Source organism: Camellia sinensis, chromosome 8 (genome assembly GCF_055761805.1).
Source record: "Camellia sinensis isolate YWXY chromosome 8, ASM5576180v1, whole genome shotgun sequence".
NCBI classification, from domain to species: Eukaryota; Viridiplantae; Streptophyta; class Magnoliopsida; order Ericales; family Theaceae; genus Camellia; species Camellia sinensis.
Window position 1 is genome coordinate 129,581,281 of NC_138968.1, and position 17,808 is coordinate 129,599,088.

Sequence of the window (17,808 nt, forward strand, 5' to 3'; positions counted from 1 at the left end):
TCAAAATTTATTTTGTCCAGTTATTTTTTACTTAAAACTTTTATCCTAAATGTTGTTAGAATGTATTTAATATTTGATTAAATCAGAGGTTCAAACACCCCAAAACAAAGGTTCAAACACCCCAACCCAACAGCAGGCCAAAAGGCTCAAACAACCCAGTACAGCAGCAAGCCAAAAAGTTCAAGTGGAAGATATTCAAATTAGTAATGATAGAGTGGAAGATATTCAAATGAATACAACGGCTATAAATTCAAATGAATACAACGGCTATAAACGGCTATATGTTTCATTATATATACCAAAACCTCTAATGTAAACAAGTTACAAAAAAATCAAAAAATATTCTTTGATTTATAATCACTCACATCTATTATCTGAAAAATTCTCTGAGAAGTGTTCTTCAATTTTTGTTTACATCCTCTCTCAGAAATTATACATTAAGTCGTATAGCTTTAAGCCCATCTTTCTTGCTTGAGGATTACAAAAAAATCAGAGTCTCATTTTATATCTATCTTTGAGAGATAATTTTTGTAACTTTCTGTGAAAGCAAAAACACATTATTTGCAACCTTTTAAGAGTGTAGTACACTCAGTGTTCTTGACTTATAAAGTCTTTGTAAAACCTGTGGAGGATTGCTCCATCTGTGAAAAGGTTGCTAGCACCCTGTGAAGCTAGAGAATAGTGAAAAATTTCAAGTGAAGCGTGAGAAGTGGATGTAGGCCGAGTTGAAGCCGAACCACTATAAATTTGTTTGCTTCTCTCTTCCTTATCTCTTTATTTTATTTAAATTGACATAGTTATATTTCATATTTTTATTGTGCTAAAATCATTAATTGACATAGTTGTTAGGACACTTGTTTTAATTATTTTTATTTCATTAACTATATTTATCTATTGTGCTAGTCATAATTTTTATTAGGATATTATTATTTTTATTTGTAAAAATCTAATTCACATCCCCTCTTAGGTTGTCTTTTAGGTAACAATAATGATTCATAAAAAATGAATGTGTATATTTAAGACATCTATTGATGTTTCTTGAATAATTTTTAAATAAAAATTTTGATTTTATGATATTACTGATAATGCACATTCATAAGCTCTGTCATAAAAAGGTAATACTGATAATGATTGTATATATTTAAGATATCTATTGATTTTTTTGAATAATTTTTAAATAAAAATTTTGAATTTATGGTATTACTGATAATGCACATTCATAAGTTCTGCCAGAAAATATATATAAAAATAATTTGGTTAGAATAAAAATTTTACAGTTATTATGATGTGTCACATAATTAATCAGAACCCCTTTGAGAATTGAAATTATTAAGATTATATAGATTTTGTTCCTGATTCCTTTTGAGGATACTATTTATAATTTTAATTTGTAATTTTTTATACATCAATGTGAACAATTCTTGTGATCTTATTGATATAAGTATAAATCCTACATTTGAGTCAACCCACCTTAAGCATTTTTTCATGTAATAAAATACTTAAATATTGTTATATAAAAATATTATAATAGATCATAATCAAACATCACTTGAAGTATAATTAAAGACTCAATGCACTATTTTAGATATAACCCAAAAATAAGAAATTAGCAAAGATTTTTTTTGATTAATAATCAAAATAATACACCATAAATTATAACTAAGTCACAATTTGTATATTATGAATTTTTCATTTATTTATTTATTTTTTCTGGAAAAAAATATTGTAATACAAGTGGAATTCATGATTTTTGGTAAATTTGATTAACACAAATGAAGATTTGATTTCAAGTTGAGAATACACGTTTTTTTTTAATTTTGAAAGAAATTATTTTTATGAGCCTTTTACATATGATCACACACATAGTGATAAATTTTTTTATCACTCATTAACAAATCTGTTTGTATTTGACTTTCAATTATTAATTTTTTTTACATAAAATATAAACATTCATAATTAATTTTTATTTTAAAAATAAATTTTCGCACATCACACAAGTCAATTAATAATTTTCTATAAAATTAGAAAATATTTTGTGAGGTACCACTTAATCCACCCTCCATTTCCTAGTTGTATACAAGTTGGTTCGTAATACAAAATCATGTTAGAGTATCTCTAACCATTATTGCTATTGCTATTGTTATTGCTATAATTTGGCAATGAATAGTGATATTTTGTCAAATTATAGCAATGGTGTTCCAATGGTTATTTGCTATTTTTGACAAATCTCAACCAACTTTCCTTCCAAGTTTGTAGGTGTTGTTTGATTATAGGTTTTTTTGTGATTTTATTTTTGTTTATTTTTTAACTTTTGTGACATTTTTTTACCTGTTTGTTAAAAAAATTATATATTTATATTATTTCCAACTAGACAAATATAAAAACAAAAAAATGAAAAATTGGAAAAAAAAAATTGTTTGATTAATTCACCCCATCAAAAAATATATCACTACATATTTAATAAATTTTTTTAACTACACATAAAAAATAAACAATCACCAATTACCTGCTAACAACCAACCACCAACAACCATCCAAATTAAAAATTACAAATTAAAAATTAAATGACATTGCTAAATTTAAAAATACATTATCCCGTAATTATTCATTAGGAGGGATGGAGTAATAGTAATTTGGGCTGCTGACATTTGAGGACCACTTGGCGAAAATCTCATTTTTTCGCATTGTGTAATATGCTTTTGTCTGAGGGTCCAAAAGAGAAATATCCGTAGTCATTATCTCATGTTCTTCTTTCCTGATTTCAAGTTGTTTCATTTCCTGCAATGCTTGAATTCTTTTTTCTTCTCTTTCATCTTTTTTCTTTTTCTTCTCAGTAAGGTGTTGGTTAAATGTCTTCAATTGTATGCTCATTTTTTGGACTTCAGCTTCAACCACTTGATTTCTCCGAAATAATTCTTTTGAAGCTTTCCTACCCATAGGCCTTTTACCCCTTGCAGAGACACTGCCCTTACCGACAGTTGGATTGTTACCAACACTTGGACTGGTGTCATCTTCAAGAAAAATGCAGTTATCCATAGGGGAATCGGGGGCTAAATCAGGAGAAAACAATGTATGTATCCTTGACTTCACCGTATTTGTAGGAGCTACATCTTGCCACCTGATATTGTTTTGCAAGATTGACCAACAATGTTCAAAAGAAAAACGTTTCTTTTCATCTTGATGATATAAAAGTTTTGTTTGAAGCGTCTGCATTAATAAAATATTAAATTAAGTAATTATTTAATTTTTATATGAGACGAAATAAAATAAAATAAAAAACTAACGTAATAAATAAAGATGAAATCTTACTAGATTAACTTGAGACATCCCACTTGGGTGTAGATTTTCGACTTGCGCTAAACATCCACGAAATTTGTTAGAATATTTCATCATTGTATCCCATCGAGATTGGATAGAAACTTGTGTTCTTGACTGATCATTCTGAAGGGAGCAATAATTTTTATAAATTCTCCCCAAAAAGTGAATATAAGATTGTGAATTGCCAACAATTGGGTCTTCAGAAATGTGACACCAAGCTTTACAAAGTGCCATATCTTCAGCAACGGTGAATGATTTTCCTCTCTTTATTTTTGATGAACCTTCCATACCGATTGTATAAATAAAATATAAATAAAAATGTAATTTAGAAAGTTTGTTGTGAAATGAAATTGAGTAAAAAAAGAGGAGAGAATGTTTGTATTTATAGGAAAAAAAAAAGCCATTTTTTTTATAGCCGTTTTAACATAAAAAGAGCCGTTGTGGATATATTTCACTTATGTTTTTATTTAATTTTTTTTAATGAATAAAGTAGCACATGGATCTCAGCAATAAATGAAATTGTGTGTCTCTATCCTCTCATCTCTGTGTCTCTGCCCATTGAACTTCAGATTAGTGAGCTTTGAAATTGTGTCTCTATCCTCTAGAGCTTTGAAACACTTGGAATCAGTGAAGATCACCTTCTCTCTCCCCTGTTTCTCGGATCACTTTGAAACACTTCGGATCAGTGTCTTTATCATTCGGATCAGTGTCTCTATCCTCTAGAGCTTTGAAACACTTGGAATCAATGAAGATCACCTTCTCTCTCCCCTGTTTCTCGGATCACTTCGAAACACTTCGGATCAGTGTCTCTATCCTTCGAATCACTTCGGATCAGTGTCTCTAGCCTCTCATCTCTAGTTCTCGCCTTCTCTCTCTCTCTTTTTCGGATCAGTGAAGATCAGAGAGAGAGAGCTTCGGATCAATGATTTTCAGAGAAAGAGAGCTTCGGATCATCCACCTACCCCTATCCCTCGAAGCGCTAACCCTCTCATCTTCTCTCACCCGAAGCTCTCTCTCTCTCTCTCTTCTTCGGATCAACCTTCTCTCATCCACCACCAGATCATCCACCTTCGGATCAACCTTCTCTCATCCAGGTATTTTTCTTGATGAATTTGTGAATATTGATATTGGAGAATTTGTGAATATTGGAGAAATTTTTGAAGATGAATTTGGTATGAATTTGCTGAAATTCTTGATGAATTTGTGAATATTGATATTGATGAATTTGATGAAATTCTTGATGAATTTGGTATGAATATTGATGAATTTACTGAAATTCTTGTTCATTCTGATTAATTTATGATGATTTATGTTTTAAACGACATGGTGAATTTCATTTCTTTTATAAAAAACTTCATGCATTCTGGAAAATCCCAACCGAAAGGAAAGGAGGAAAAGAAGAAAACAGTTTAATTTTGGGTGACTTGGCAGATTTGGCACATGATTTGGCAGTTGCCAAATTTGGCAACTGTTATAGCATGCCATTGGAGAAGCCAAGATTGCCCAAGTTGCTATATTATGGCTTTGGCAGCTGATTTAGCCATCCATTGGAGATGCTCTTACTCGCCTGTTTAGAAAGTTAGTTATTTTAATTATTTATAACTATTTTGACATAATTAAATAATTTGTGTCGGAGACTTCGTTTGAAAAGTAGCTGTTTTAGTTTAAAAATTAAAAAGTTACTAAAAAAATTAAAAAGCCTATAACTTATACAAAAAAGTCAAAGAATATATTTTCTCTCTATTTTTTGTACATATTTTCGTAAAAATTCAAAAAGTCACACAAACATCTATTTTTTTATCTCATATTTTAGTCAAAAAGTCAAAAAATTACTAAAATAGTCTATTACCAAACGAGGCATGAATAGATAATTATTATTTTTTAATTATAAAAAAAAAATAAATTATAAATTAAATATAACATATTACGTTAAAATCAATTTTATTTATTTTATTTTTATTAACTATTTTAAGCAACGAAGAAAGGTTCCTCGGAGCATCTCCAACGGTAGTAGGCATTTTACCTATCTAATAATACTATAAAGTATATATTTTATTTTGCCTATCAACTGTTGTATGTTTTTACTCCAAACCACACTCTTTATTTTGGCTATTTATCCAAATACTATTAATTTTATAGAATGCCACGTCAACAACAAAGATAGAGGGAAATGATCCTAATGGTTGAATACATTTTGCCTAGCGTTGAAGGTTAGCTACATATAAGAGCATCTCCAATGCACTAGGCATATCATACTTGTTAGTTAAAATGCCTAGTGTGACTCACTTTTTTCAATTCTAACGCACTAGGCATATGATTAGACATTTTAGCTCAACTCATATTCACTAGCTACATGTAGCTAGCCTTCAACGCTAGGCAAAATGTATTCAATCATTAGGATCATTTCCCTCCATATTTGTTGTTGACGTGGCATTCTATAAAATTAATAGTATTTGGATTAATAGCTAAAATAAAGAGCATGGTTGGAGTAAAAATATAAAACAGTTGATAGGTAAAATAAAATATATACTTTATAGTAATATTTAAATAGATAAAATGCCTTAAAATACCTAATCATATATTTAATGTATTAAAATTAAAAAAAATAAATTACACTAGACATTTTAACTAGCAAGTATCTAACAAGTATCGTATTGTATGCGTAGTGCATCGGAGATGCTCTCAAAGTCACAACTCTCAACGTTAGACCACCAACACCAGACCAACACCAACCCCAACACCTACACCTCTCTCTCTCTCTCTCTCTCTCTCTCTCCTGCCACTTTCTGGGACGATGACGAGAATAAAGAATGGACACTACTGGTTCTTAATAACAACGATAGTAGTGATATCAATGTGTTTATCATCGTCTTCGTTGGCTTTTCAATCCGACGAACTTTTGCTAGACGACGAGGAGTTCGGGCTCGAAGGGGCCCGATCTCCTCCTGATCTCCAACTCACCACCCCCACCCGATCCATTCCTCCTCCACCTGCTACTGTTACTCCTTCACAGCCAACTAGCCCGGCCCGAACGAAATCATCGGATCCGGGTCCGGACTCCAAAGTCCAGTTCCCGCTCGAGCACGCCTTTGGGGACTCCGACTTCTCCCCCGCCGGCACCTTCACTGCTCGCCTCAAGACCTGGTCTCACGGCGGACAGGTCCTCTGTTTTTATCTTCCTGTTTGGTTGCCTAGAAAATTGGAAGCAGAAAAAAGAATGTTCAAATATTATGCTTTTCTTTTTTTAATTTTGTGTTTTGGGATTTAAATTTTGCTTTTTGTTTTGTTTTACCGGGTATGGATACAGATTTTTGATTGATTTTGCTTTGATTTTGTGACAGTTACTTTGTTGGTGTGTGTGAGAGATGGAATTCAATTGTGTATATACGAAGTATATAATTTGTTACTTTGGATTATCTTTTAGTGTGTGATGCTACAGTGAAAATCAGGAGAGTGAGTGGAAGGGAACTGAACTTTGAATGTTATGTGGTATTGCTTATTGAGACGTTAGGAAAAGAATATTCATCAAATCAATGCAAAGTGGAATGGTTGTCTTACTCTAATGAGTCTTATTCAGTGTTATATAGACTCTTTCATTGCTCCTCCTATTTCTCCTAGTGTACTCATGGTCACTGGCAAAATGAGAAGAGGAAAAAGAAATTCATTAAGGGATTGGAGTTAGAATTTGCAAGTATTGTGGTGAGAGAAGAGTAAATTGTCAATGAAGTATTTTTCTTTTATTCGAAATTGTAATATTTGGGTGTGGCTGTGAGACTAGGGATTGAGGATCTTGAGTTGAGTGGTTTTCAATTAGCTAGTGGGAGGTCCTCTTGGCCTGAAACGCCATTTTAAGAATTGGAAGTTAAAGAAGTAATTTTTGATTGCGTGAGAGAGAAATAACGGGACCGGATGGCTTTATTATTTCTGTCTTCCAAGATTGTTAGGAGGTGGTTAAGGGAGATTTGATAAAAGTTTATGAAAGTGGGATTGTTAATAGTTGTAGATAAGAAAAATACTCTTATTGTTTGTTATGTGTAGGGCTCCTTAGAAGAGAAGTTATAAATTTTTTTGACAATTTTTATTTTTATTTTTTCATTATTAGAATTCACCATTTCTTATTTCTTTTTGTTTGTTATGTATACTTGATTTTCGTGTTTTTCCATTCCTTTGGTAGTTTAACGTTATAGGTTACTTGTAACAGACTCTTACCAAACTTAGGTTTTCAAGGGAGGCTTTTACAGAAATAGAGAAGGAAAAGTTCAAGGTAATTCATCATATCCATATATACATTTTCCATCTTTTTCTTTTATGTAATCTTTCACATGGGAGAAAGAAAATAATAAGGAATAAGAGAAAAAAGAAGGAAAGGTAGGAGAAGTTATTTATTTCTCCTTGTTTGGTTTGGAAAAGGAAGTGTGGAGAAAAGTTAAGGTAGGAAAATACCTAGATATTATTTAAAGTTATGTTAACTTTTTATTGATTTGCTATGCCACATATTTTCTTCCTAAATTTCTTCCCATTCATGGTGAGTGCAGGATAAACAAAATAGGAAAGAAGAAGAGACATAACTTTTTTCTCTTTTGTTATCTTCCCTTATTGCATTATGCAACGTTGATGCAATAAGCTAATCCAAAGAAAATGAAATAACTGTTGATGCTATGATATTGCAGAAGCTATTGGAAGGCGACAATTTCTACAGGATAAGAGTGCCATCTAATGTTTTGAGCCCTCCAGGGAGGGATTACATCATTTCATCAGTGAAAGCGGTAAGTCTTTCATCAGTCATGTTCTACAGACGAAGGATCTATCGATTTCTTCACAATCGATTTGATTAATTTTCATAACAGTGATATGCTTGAAAATAAAATAGAAAGTGTCTGCACAGTCACACTCGTGTATGCATTATGTATGTAGACAGAAGTACACACGTGTCTGGTTTTTTTCTTTTGGGTATGAAATTTTTGAAAATTTGAACAAGTCAGTTGATGGCTAGAAACAGGTTGGTTCTGACCTATGTTCTAAGATGTAATATTCCCTTAAGTTGGGTGATAATTTTTTTCTTTGAATCATCATATTAGTCCCCCGTGGGGGGGGGGTGGGGTTTCTTTTGTTACTTTATTTAGATCTTGAACTGTGAAACCATCAAACTTGTGTAGAGACTAGCTGAATCTGAATATATACATTGTGCCTGTTGGGGCAACAATTTATGGCGAATTAAATTCTAAAATTGGTTGTGGAAAAGGTGATTGTTCTTGTAATTGGTTTGAATGCTACTTTTCAAAAGTTCTTTTATCTGCCAAAAGTTATGATCTACCGATTCTATGCATTTGGATTTAATAATGTTGATGTGGATGATGAAATGTTATTTTTGCACTTACTACAAAGTGATTTATTTGTTTGCTGACTTGAATTATAATGGAATATGAGAAAATTTTATCATTTATTAGTGTTACTACCACAACTATAAACTTTAAAAAGATGGAATCAGTCTAAAATTAGGCAGCTACATTTTATGTTATTGGTCGTTAAGTAATACATGTTTGTTCTTGTTTTATGAGGCCGAGAAATTTCTTTTTGTATTGTTTGTTGTCTATTTTGTGTCAGATGGGCAGTTGGGAAATTATCAATTTGCTCAGGGTAGAATGAAAAAAACATTGAAATGGAAAACAATTGAAAACCGCATTTGGAAAAGGGCATTTGGGCAAAAGCAACCCCAAGTAGCTCTAGGCTAAACATGGAATTCCAGTTTTATTGCATTTCCTAATTCAGTTCTTGTGGAAATTAAACAAGCATGGGAATCACTTTTGGTGTTGGTTTCCCAAGTCAGGCCTTTTGCACTTATGGTGTTGACTGGCACTAAAGTACTCTCTTCCCTTATCTTTCTAATTTTTTATATGCATTCAAGAAATTGGAACACAAGGTTTAGTTTGATTTGGTTTTGTTTTTTTAAGAAATTGCACCAATTGGTTTTTGAACGGCCTTCTTTTGATTGCTTAAGTAGTGGAGTTTGTTTACTTCAATACCAATTTTTTGTTTCTTTGCCATGACTGATTTGGAATACCTACAAATTTGTATCAGTAGATTTTTTGTTTAAGCCAATAAGGTTTTCTAATAAAGACAAAATATGATATTATTTATTTATTTTTTATAGAAACAGGGAAGAAGAAGCCCACGTAAGATTGATTAATATTCAAGAGGAGGTAGTTCGAACTTTTGATATGTAATGCATTACAATGGAGTCCACGGTCTTTTCTTTGATTTGTTTTTTATACATCAAAAAATCCTTATTTTTAATAGTTTTGAGTTAATTCAAAAATTTCGTGATACTTGTTCTGTTGCATGAGTGCATAAGCAGTTTCTCTCCAATAATTTATCTTGTTTCTGTATTTTACCAAAATTATGTGGTTGAATATAACTTGACCAGGCACTTACCATTCAGTAAATTCTAGCTGTAGTGATTATCTTATTTTTCTACATTTCTTCCATATATATGTGGTTAACCGTTGTTTTCCTTTACCTCCAGAGATGCCTTCCACAGGATCGTTTGGATGAACATTTTGTTATACATATGGTAATATTTCAATTTGAACAACACTCTTGTGCATCTGGAATCATGTCTTGTGTAGTACATGCTTGTAGATGACTAGTACTTAAATGATTTTTATTAATTGTCTGTTGAAATCTTCAGTATTACTTAAATTGGTGCAATCGCTACTTTGGGATGGTGGTAGTGGGTAGGCTAGGATCCCAACATATGAGTGTAAAATCTATGATATGTAGGACATTTTAATAACTAGACACTTTTTTGACATGATAAGGAGGCAGTGAGAAGCAAAATTTGTATCCCATAAAGGTTTAAAGCCAAAATAAATCATGTTCGATGTCTTTAGTTTTATTGGTTACTATACTTGTTGCATATCAAAAAGAAAAAAAATGAAGAGCCGAGAGTATCATTTTGTTAGAATTTCCCATCTTTACCTTCACCTACTCCACTACACACTCCACTTCACCTAACCCACTATCACCTCCACTACACCTACTACCACATTTTCTTCTATATATAGATTGTATAGGAATCTTGTAATCTATCAATCAAATATCAATCAATAATACATCATTTTTTTACATGGTATCAGAGCGATAAGATTTAGGCATATACTCCTTTCTTTCCGGCGGGCAGCCGGCCGGCAACCTTGCCTTCGCTGCCCGCGGGAGTTTTTCAACAACATCACCAAACCAAACACCAGAAACCCTATTCTTTATCACTTTCTCTCTCTACAATAGCACGTACCAAGCAAACTGCCCGAAAATCCACCGGCGGCAAGGCACCCAGGAAGCAACTGGCGACCAAAGCTGCCCGGAAGTCAGCTCCGGCGACCGGAGGAGTGAAGAAGCCCCACAGGTTCCGGTATGCTTCTTGACGAAGTTCTCGTCGGCGAACTTTGATCCGTAGATGGATTCGCCTCCTGTGCCATTTCCGGCGGTGAAATCGCCTCCTTGGCACATGAATCCAGGAATCACGCGATGAAACGACGAGCCCTTGTAGTGCAAAGGCTTGCCGCTCTTTCCAACTCCTTTCTCGCCGGTGCAAAGTGCACGGAAGTTCTCCGCCGTGCGGGGAGTGGTGTCGGCGTAGAGCTCCATTACGATCCTCCCGGCCGATTGACCTCCGACGGCCATATCGAAGAACACCTTGGGGTTTGCCATTCTCTCAGAGCACTGAGCTTCTGATCCGAAAGCTCCCATTTCAGAGGCTGGTCAGAGAGATCGCTCTGGTTTTTTCTTTCTTCTCCTGTTTGGGTTTCTGCTAAAATGACTGTCTTCTTAGTTTCAATTTCTCTCTCTCTCACAGTATCCCTCTCTTTCCTTTCTTTTTATTTTAATCTTCCCATTCCCTTTTCTCCTTATTATTCTATCCTCTTTTCCATTCTCCATCCAAAACCATTATCATCCACCGCCCATATCCCCCACTTTCTTTATACCCATCTTTTCTTTTATTTTATTATATATATATATATATTAAAATAATCAATCATAACATCAAACCCCTCTGCTGGTTCCACCCATGTGAGCTTGTCCTCTCTTATTATTATTCTTCTTATTATTATTATTATTAAAAAAAAAAAAAAACAAACAAACAGGCAGACGACGAACTTGCACAATAGACTCATTTTATTCATATCAGGATCAACTCCGATCACCATTTTACACAAAAAAAAAAAAAAAAAAAAACACAAAAACACAAAAACACAAAAACAACAACAACCTCATCCACAGGCGGAATTTTTTTCTCCTCTACTCTACTGCAGGTCTCTTCTTTTTGCCTCCGTCCTGGGCAGCCCTTGCCGGTGTTGTCTCCATATTTCCCACTCCACTGGGCATGATCACTACTCCCTGCTCCTCCACTGCAGCATATGGCGGCCCTCCAAATCGGAACATCACGGTGGCCTTCCGCTTCAGTTCCTTATTTTCTGCCTTTAGCACACTGATCTCTGCTCGCGCATCCTTATACATGCGTTGGAGCAGAGCCAGCTGGGAATTTAAATGCTGCACCTCATTTGTCCTACTCTGCAGCCGGTTCGACAAATTTGTGACCGCCGTCATGGTTTCCACGCATGACTTCAGAGTATACTGATTAGCCTCAATATCAGTTTGCACCGCCATTTTTTGCTCCACCGACCGCATCGGAAAGTTCAATGGAGCAAAACCAGAGGTGTTTGGTTGAGGTTCACTGGCCACCGCACCAGTTATTTCTCTTGTGGGCTCGTTCAGTTCTGGAAAGAGCGTGAGCAGGTTCTGGGTAGCTGGACGGGAAGAAGAGGCCATGTTTTTGGGTTGCTAAGTGTTTCAGCGAAATAGCAATTTCAGACTGGTAATGTTCGGAAGGGTTGGTGACAGAATGGCAACAAAGTGTTCCACAGTTTCTCTCTCCGCAGAGGCAGAGTTTTTTCAGCGAAGGGTTGGTTTCAGAGGTTTCAGAATGGTATGCCTCAGCCTCAGCATTCGTCTTGGTTAAATAGCCGAGGCAGCCACGCGTATCGCGCGCCTCTTGCCGCCCGACAAACTGGCACGCCTTTTCATGGCACATCTTTTGACAAAGTGGACACGCCTTTTGATGGCACGCCTTTTGATGAATTGGGCACGCCTTTTGATGGCACGCCTTTTGACAAAATTGGGCACACCTTTTGAGGGTGCAACTTTTTAAGGGTCCGACAAGACTCTGTAAACTGTCCCGACATAGATTCCGGTTAGTTTCTACAAGGGTCCGACAAGACTCTGTAAACTGTCCCGACATAGATTCCGGTTAGTTTCTACAAGGGTCCGACAAGACTCTGTAAACTGTCCCGACATTGATTCCGGTTAGTTTCTACAAGGGTCCAGCAAGACTCCGTAAACTGTCACAACAACTATCACAACATTGTCTGCTACAACGGTCCGACATGACCCCATAAACTGTCTTCTACAACGGTCCGACATGACCCCATAAACTGTCTTCTACATCGGTCTGACACCACCATACAGTGTCTTCTACCACGTTATGACACCCCCATACAGTGTCATCTACAACGTTATGACACCACCATACAGTGTCCTCTACCACGTTATGACACCACCTTTCAGTGTCTTCACCAACGGTCTGACACGACCATACAGTGTCTCCTATCCTTTTTTATTTTTATGTATTTTCTTGTTTTGTTACTCTCTCCAAACTCAAGTTGGTTAGTTTCTCTCCTCCTTGAGTTTGCGGGGGGCTGTTAGAATTTCCCATCTTTACCTTCACCTACTCCACTACACACTCCACTTCACCTAACCCACTATCACCTCCACTACACCTACTACCACATTTTCTTCTATATATAGATTGTATAGGAATCTTGTAATCTATCAATCAAATATCAATCAATAATACATCATTTTTTTACACATTTGTATACCTTTTTGGTTAGTAATAGAAGCAATTTGACATGCCCTAGATGTATGTATGACATGATACTAGGAAAGAAGTAAATAAGAAGTTACAGGTTTCCACTGCCTAATGAAAAAATAAAGATGAGTTGGGAAAAGTTTTTGTTGTTGACACATGTATGGAAATGTAAGCATGGGGAGACATGATTGGTTTTATGAGGTGTACCATTGAAGTATTATAACGATTATTCAGTGAATTTACTATCATTCCTATTTTCATGTCTTTGTTTTTCTATAGTTATATTTCCTTTTGATGTGATTTTATTTATTGTATGTTCTGCTTTATTTTCTATTGTTTATTATTCAATTTTTATCTGCATTATTCTACTTCTTGACAGATAGAAACTGTGACATAAGTTCACTGTTCTCGTGCATATATATATATATTCTCTTTCAATGTCTGATTACAGGACGGTGTTAATATCTTGGCTGTTAATTATGGTTCTCCTGGTGCATGTCCATATCCTCGGCAATTGAAACTTGTAAGTTTGGGCCAACATTTTTTTACTCTCTCTCTCTCTCTGTCTCATGGGTTATTGTGATTGCAATTTTACTGCATTTATTGAGAAAGAATGCAGAAGCTACATTAGATGTCTTTTTTCTGATCTCTTTAGGCTGCTGCAGTCAACACTTCTCCAAGAGGGAAGAAGCTGACCCAATTAGCCAAACTCAAGTGTTTGGAATCGGTTTCAGGGCTACCCTACTGGGGGCTTATATCTCCTTAATAAGCTTGTTCTTAGAAAATATGGTATCTAACAAATTTTAATCTTGGGAATGATTAGATTTTTAACTTTTCAATTTTGATTGTGAGGTGTTGTGGCTCAACATGATGTTTTAATTTGTTATGAATTCATTTATTTCAACGATGTACAAGAAAAAAATTCATATTTTTCAGCTCTAAAGTGAATTATATCAAATCAATGGAGTAGATAGGTCAGGAGGGTCAGGCTTTGGTTGGCCAATTATAGTGGTCCTTGGGTTCTGTATCAAACCTTCTAACATGACTGATAAATTGGTCAGGTTTTGGTTAACATTATGATTCTTACAAAGATTTCTCAGCCTAACAAAACCCACTTGGAGCCTCTGTTGCGATGAGCATCCAGTTTTTATTGTTCTCCATGCTGTATGAATATTACTTTATTTAATTGCTGGTAATTATTATGATTTGCTTCCTCCCGAATAGTTTATAACTGGTTAGTGACTGAAATCCCATGCATTTGCTTGAGAAATCTTGCCTGAAAACTATCACAGTGTGGAAAGAGAGAGGGAGGTTTGCAGGGTTGAGTGTTTGTGGTATATATTTCTTGAAAATCAAGCATGTGGCTTAAGTCTTAAGAGCTTCATTGCTGTCCAGAGATTTCAAAATCTTTTATGCGGTGTTTGGTTCATGGATTTGGAAAAGAAAAAACAAAAGATTGGTGAAATGTGAATGAAATATAACTACATTTCACACACTTTTTCCAATTCCTTTTCCAAATCTCTACCCAAATCTATGAACCAAGCACAGCCTTAAGGAATTTTCTCTTCTTTTCTTTTCTTTTTTTCTTAAGATGTTCCTCCAAATTATAAGAGGCAATCCCACAATTTTTTTATATGAAGTCAGCTAGTTCTAGAAAATTTTCATTTCCTACTCCACTTCAGCCGAAGGAAGGGATGGCAGGATGTCGAGATATATTTGTACACATATTTTTTTAATTGTCATTTTTTACAATTACCCCTAATATTGATAAAGGAACTTCCTAGAGATCAAGTACTGAGTTAAGTATTGACTTTAGGTGCCACAGGCCTCCCAAATGTTCACAATTCTTTGGAGAAGTTTGCATTGAGATGCCCTTCAGAACTTGTATTAGTGGTGGTCATGTTGAGTTTAACACTGATTTTATAATTTTTTTCATAATTCACCCCCACCAATTTGTAGCTAGTCTACATAGCATTGAATTTTGGGTACTTTTATTCGCATACCACAAATATTCTTAGTTCACATCATTTTGTCGTTCAAATGTCAACTTTCGAACGAACTTCAATTGTTCAGCTATCAACTTTTGAAAGAAAAGGGCTCTGATCTTGATCTAAGACTTTACTTCTAGCTGGGTCCTTCCTTGAGATGTTCTCTGATACGGCCTTTGTTTTCTCTCTCAATGGTTGGCTGTTGCATTGGCTTTTGAATTTTCGCATTTTGGTCTGCCTTAGTTTGTTTCGTTCCCTCCTTTTCTGAGACCACAAAAAGAGTTAAAATTTATTGATATCATACAGTAACTTGAAATTCGATCAGTGAGGATAGAAAAGATTGATTCAGAATAGAATTCAGATGTTTTAGGTCCATCACTCAAACCACTGATCAGTATTTTGTTGTCTCTTATTTCAGCCTGCAAAGTGGTCATTCAACTCACACACCGTCTTAAAGAACAGCGAGCAGGCACCAAGGTAAGGTGCTTATTATTGTTTGATACGTTCCAATATCATTTTTCTTAGAATTTTTATTGAGGGTTTGACTGCATACATTAATAGTGGAGTCCTAAAAGGCAAAGCTAAATCGAAGTATTGTCAAGTTTTAATCTTCAGAGAAGTATATGTTACTGATGAATTAGTCTAATGAAATCTTCTCTCTCTCTCTCTCTCTCTTGGTGGTGTAACGAAATCTTGTCAAGCTTTAATTTTAATGGCAGCCTAGATGTAAACCTGCTGCTTATGCAATGCTTATGCAATATTTCCAAACCAAATCCTATGACCCTATTCTTGATATTTATCATTTTTGTAACGATCATTCATATTAATCAATTACCTTCGATGAATAGATTTTACTGCCTTTTCGTCTAATGCCTAGCTGCATTCTCACTCGACCATGATGATGAGCATCATATTTAATTTTTGTATTTACCTTTTTTTGAAGTTGCTAATTACAATTTTTGAAACAGAATTGTGACATTTGTGGATGAGATCCTTGGTGGTGAGACTGGAGAGGGTGAAGTTGTAAAGCCACCAGAGAGATCATTTTGGGCTAAATATGTAAGTAGTCAAAGAATTATTAATTCCTTTCATTAATAATAATTCTCATTACTCGACTCACCGCAGTTTCTAAAAACACCTTGCCTTTGGTATGTGTTATCTATGTTTCAGTGGATGTATTTGATACCTCTTGGAATAATTGTGATGAATGCTATCACCCAAGCTATGAATATGCCTGAGGAGCAGGCTACTTCTGGCCAATCAGCCTCTCAAATTCCACAGCAAACTACGGCGGCGATCCGTGGGGGGCCAACTGTAGCTGTGAGAAGAAGATGATGACATGACACACTCCCCTTACTCTTTATTATTATTTTTGTTCGATCATCAGTTTGTTAGAATACAATTAAGGTGGTTTGGGGTTGATTCATATGAAAAAGTGAAATCTATTATTGCCTCTTTAGATGTAGCTGATCACACTAAAGTATTGTATTGTACTTTTAGGTTTTTTTCGCTTATTGTGCTGCAGCATTGGCAACACAGATACTACCATCATTTTGGAATCTTCAATTTTGTGAGCCATCCTGGGGTTGGGGGCCCAATAGTCCTTGAAAGATAACTTCATTTTTAATTTCACTGTTTGTGGTTCTCTCTCTCTGCTAGCTAGCATAGTTCCTTCGTGTACTGTATCTAGTGTATTCTTTGTCAGTGTGTTATTGTTCCGCCAATTCTAGTAGGACCTAGGGTTTCCAATGGAATGATCGTTCCAATTAGTCTTTCTTTATTTATGTTCTATATCTCGGTGAATCTTGGAACTTTTGCTTGCATGGTATAAATTTGAGCTATGTATCAGAAGATCCTTTTTTTGACTCTCTTTAGTCCTGTGTCTTTCATACCTTGGTGGTCTTCCTCCAATAATGGGGTCTTTTAGAAAACTTCATTGTCTTCGGTGTGGATGGCAGTGGCAGGTAAAACTGAGTGAAACGCTTGCTTTTGCCAGCAAGCAGAGACTGGCAGCAAGGAGCCTATTGAATGACCAAAGCATCAGTTGCTTCCACTTGTGGTTCTCTTTCATTGCCTCGATGTCTTTATATCAAAGGAACCCACCCTCTTCTTCTCTTCGGGTATATTTGTTTGAACAGACTGGATAAAAATGATTGAAAATCACCGGACTGTTAATTCTGAGATACATTGTTCTCAGATTATTTGGTTGGATTAGATTTGTATCATATGTTTGTTTAGTCATGAAATTATATGTCAGAAAAAGACTATTTACTTGGATAGGATACGAATCTTATGTTTGTTTGGGATATTATGAAAAAAGATAAATGCTCAAATAACTATTTCATCCTTTTCAATTATTTACTAAATAATAATAATATTAAAAATATTTTTAATATTTTAATTAAAAAATAACATATTTTGATATTTTATTTATTTAATTAAAATTTTAAATAAATTTATTTTAAAAAACAATAATAATTAAATAATGAAATTAAATAAAATATCTATTAAAATTTAAACAATGAAATTAAATAAAATATAAACAAAATTTTAAAAAAAAAACATCAATAAAATATC

At 34.5% G+C, this 17,808-nt stretch overlaps 2 protein-coding genes across 2 annotated transcripts; one reads left to right on the forward strand and one right to left on the reverse strand.

Moving 5' to 3' along the window:
• The first annotated feature begins 5,973 nt into the window (after positions 1-5,973).
• On the forward strand, positions 5,974-16,863 carry LOC114258615 (uncharacterized). The gene is made up of 8 exons (XM_028198600.2): positions 5,974-6,478; positions 7,520-7,582; positions 7,989-8,084; positions 9,842-9,889; positions 13,695-13,766; positions 15,650-15,708; positions 16,200-16,290; positions 16,402-16,863. The coding sequence occupies exons 1-8, from the start codon at positions 6,113-6,115 to the stop codon at positions 16,564-16,566; spliced, it is 960 nt and encodes a 319-aa protein (XP_028054401.2). The 5' UTR covers positions 5,974-6,112; the 3' UTR covers positions 16,567-16,863.
• LOC145797112 (peptidyl-prolyl cis-trans isomerase 1-like) lies at positions 10,550-11,079 on the reverse strand. Its single transcript, XM_082883454.1, has one exon. The coding sequence runs from the start codon at positions 11,062-11,064 to the stop codon at positions 10,594-10,596; it is 471 nt and encodes a 156-aa protein (XP_082739580.1). The 5' UTR covers positions 11,065-11,079; the 3' UTR covers positions 10,550-10,593.
• Positions 16,864-17,808: the final 945 nt, after the last annotated feature.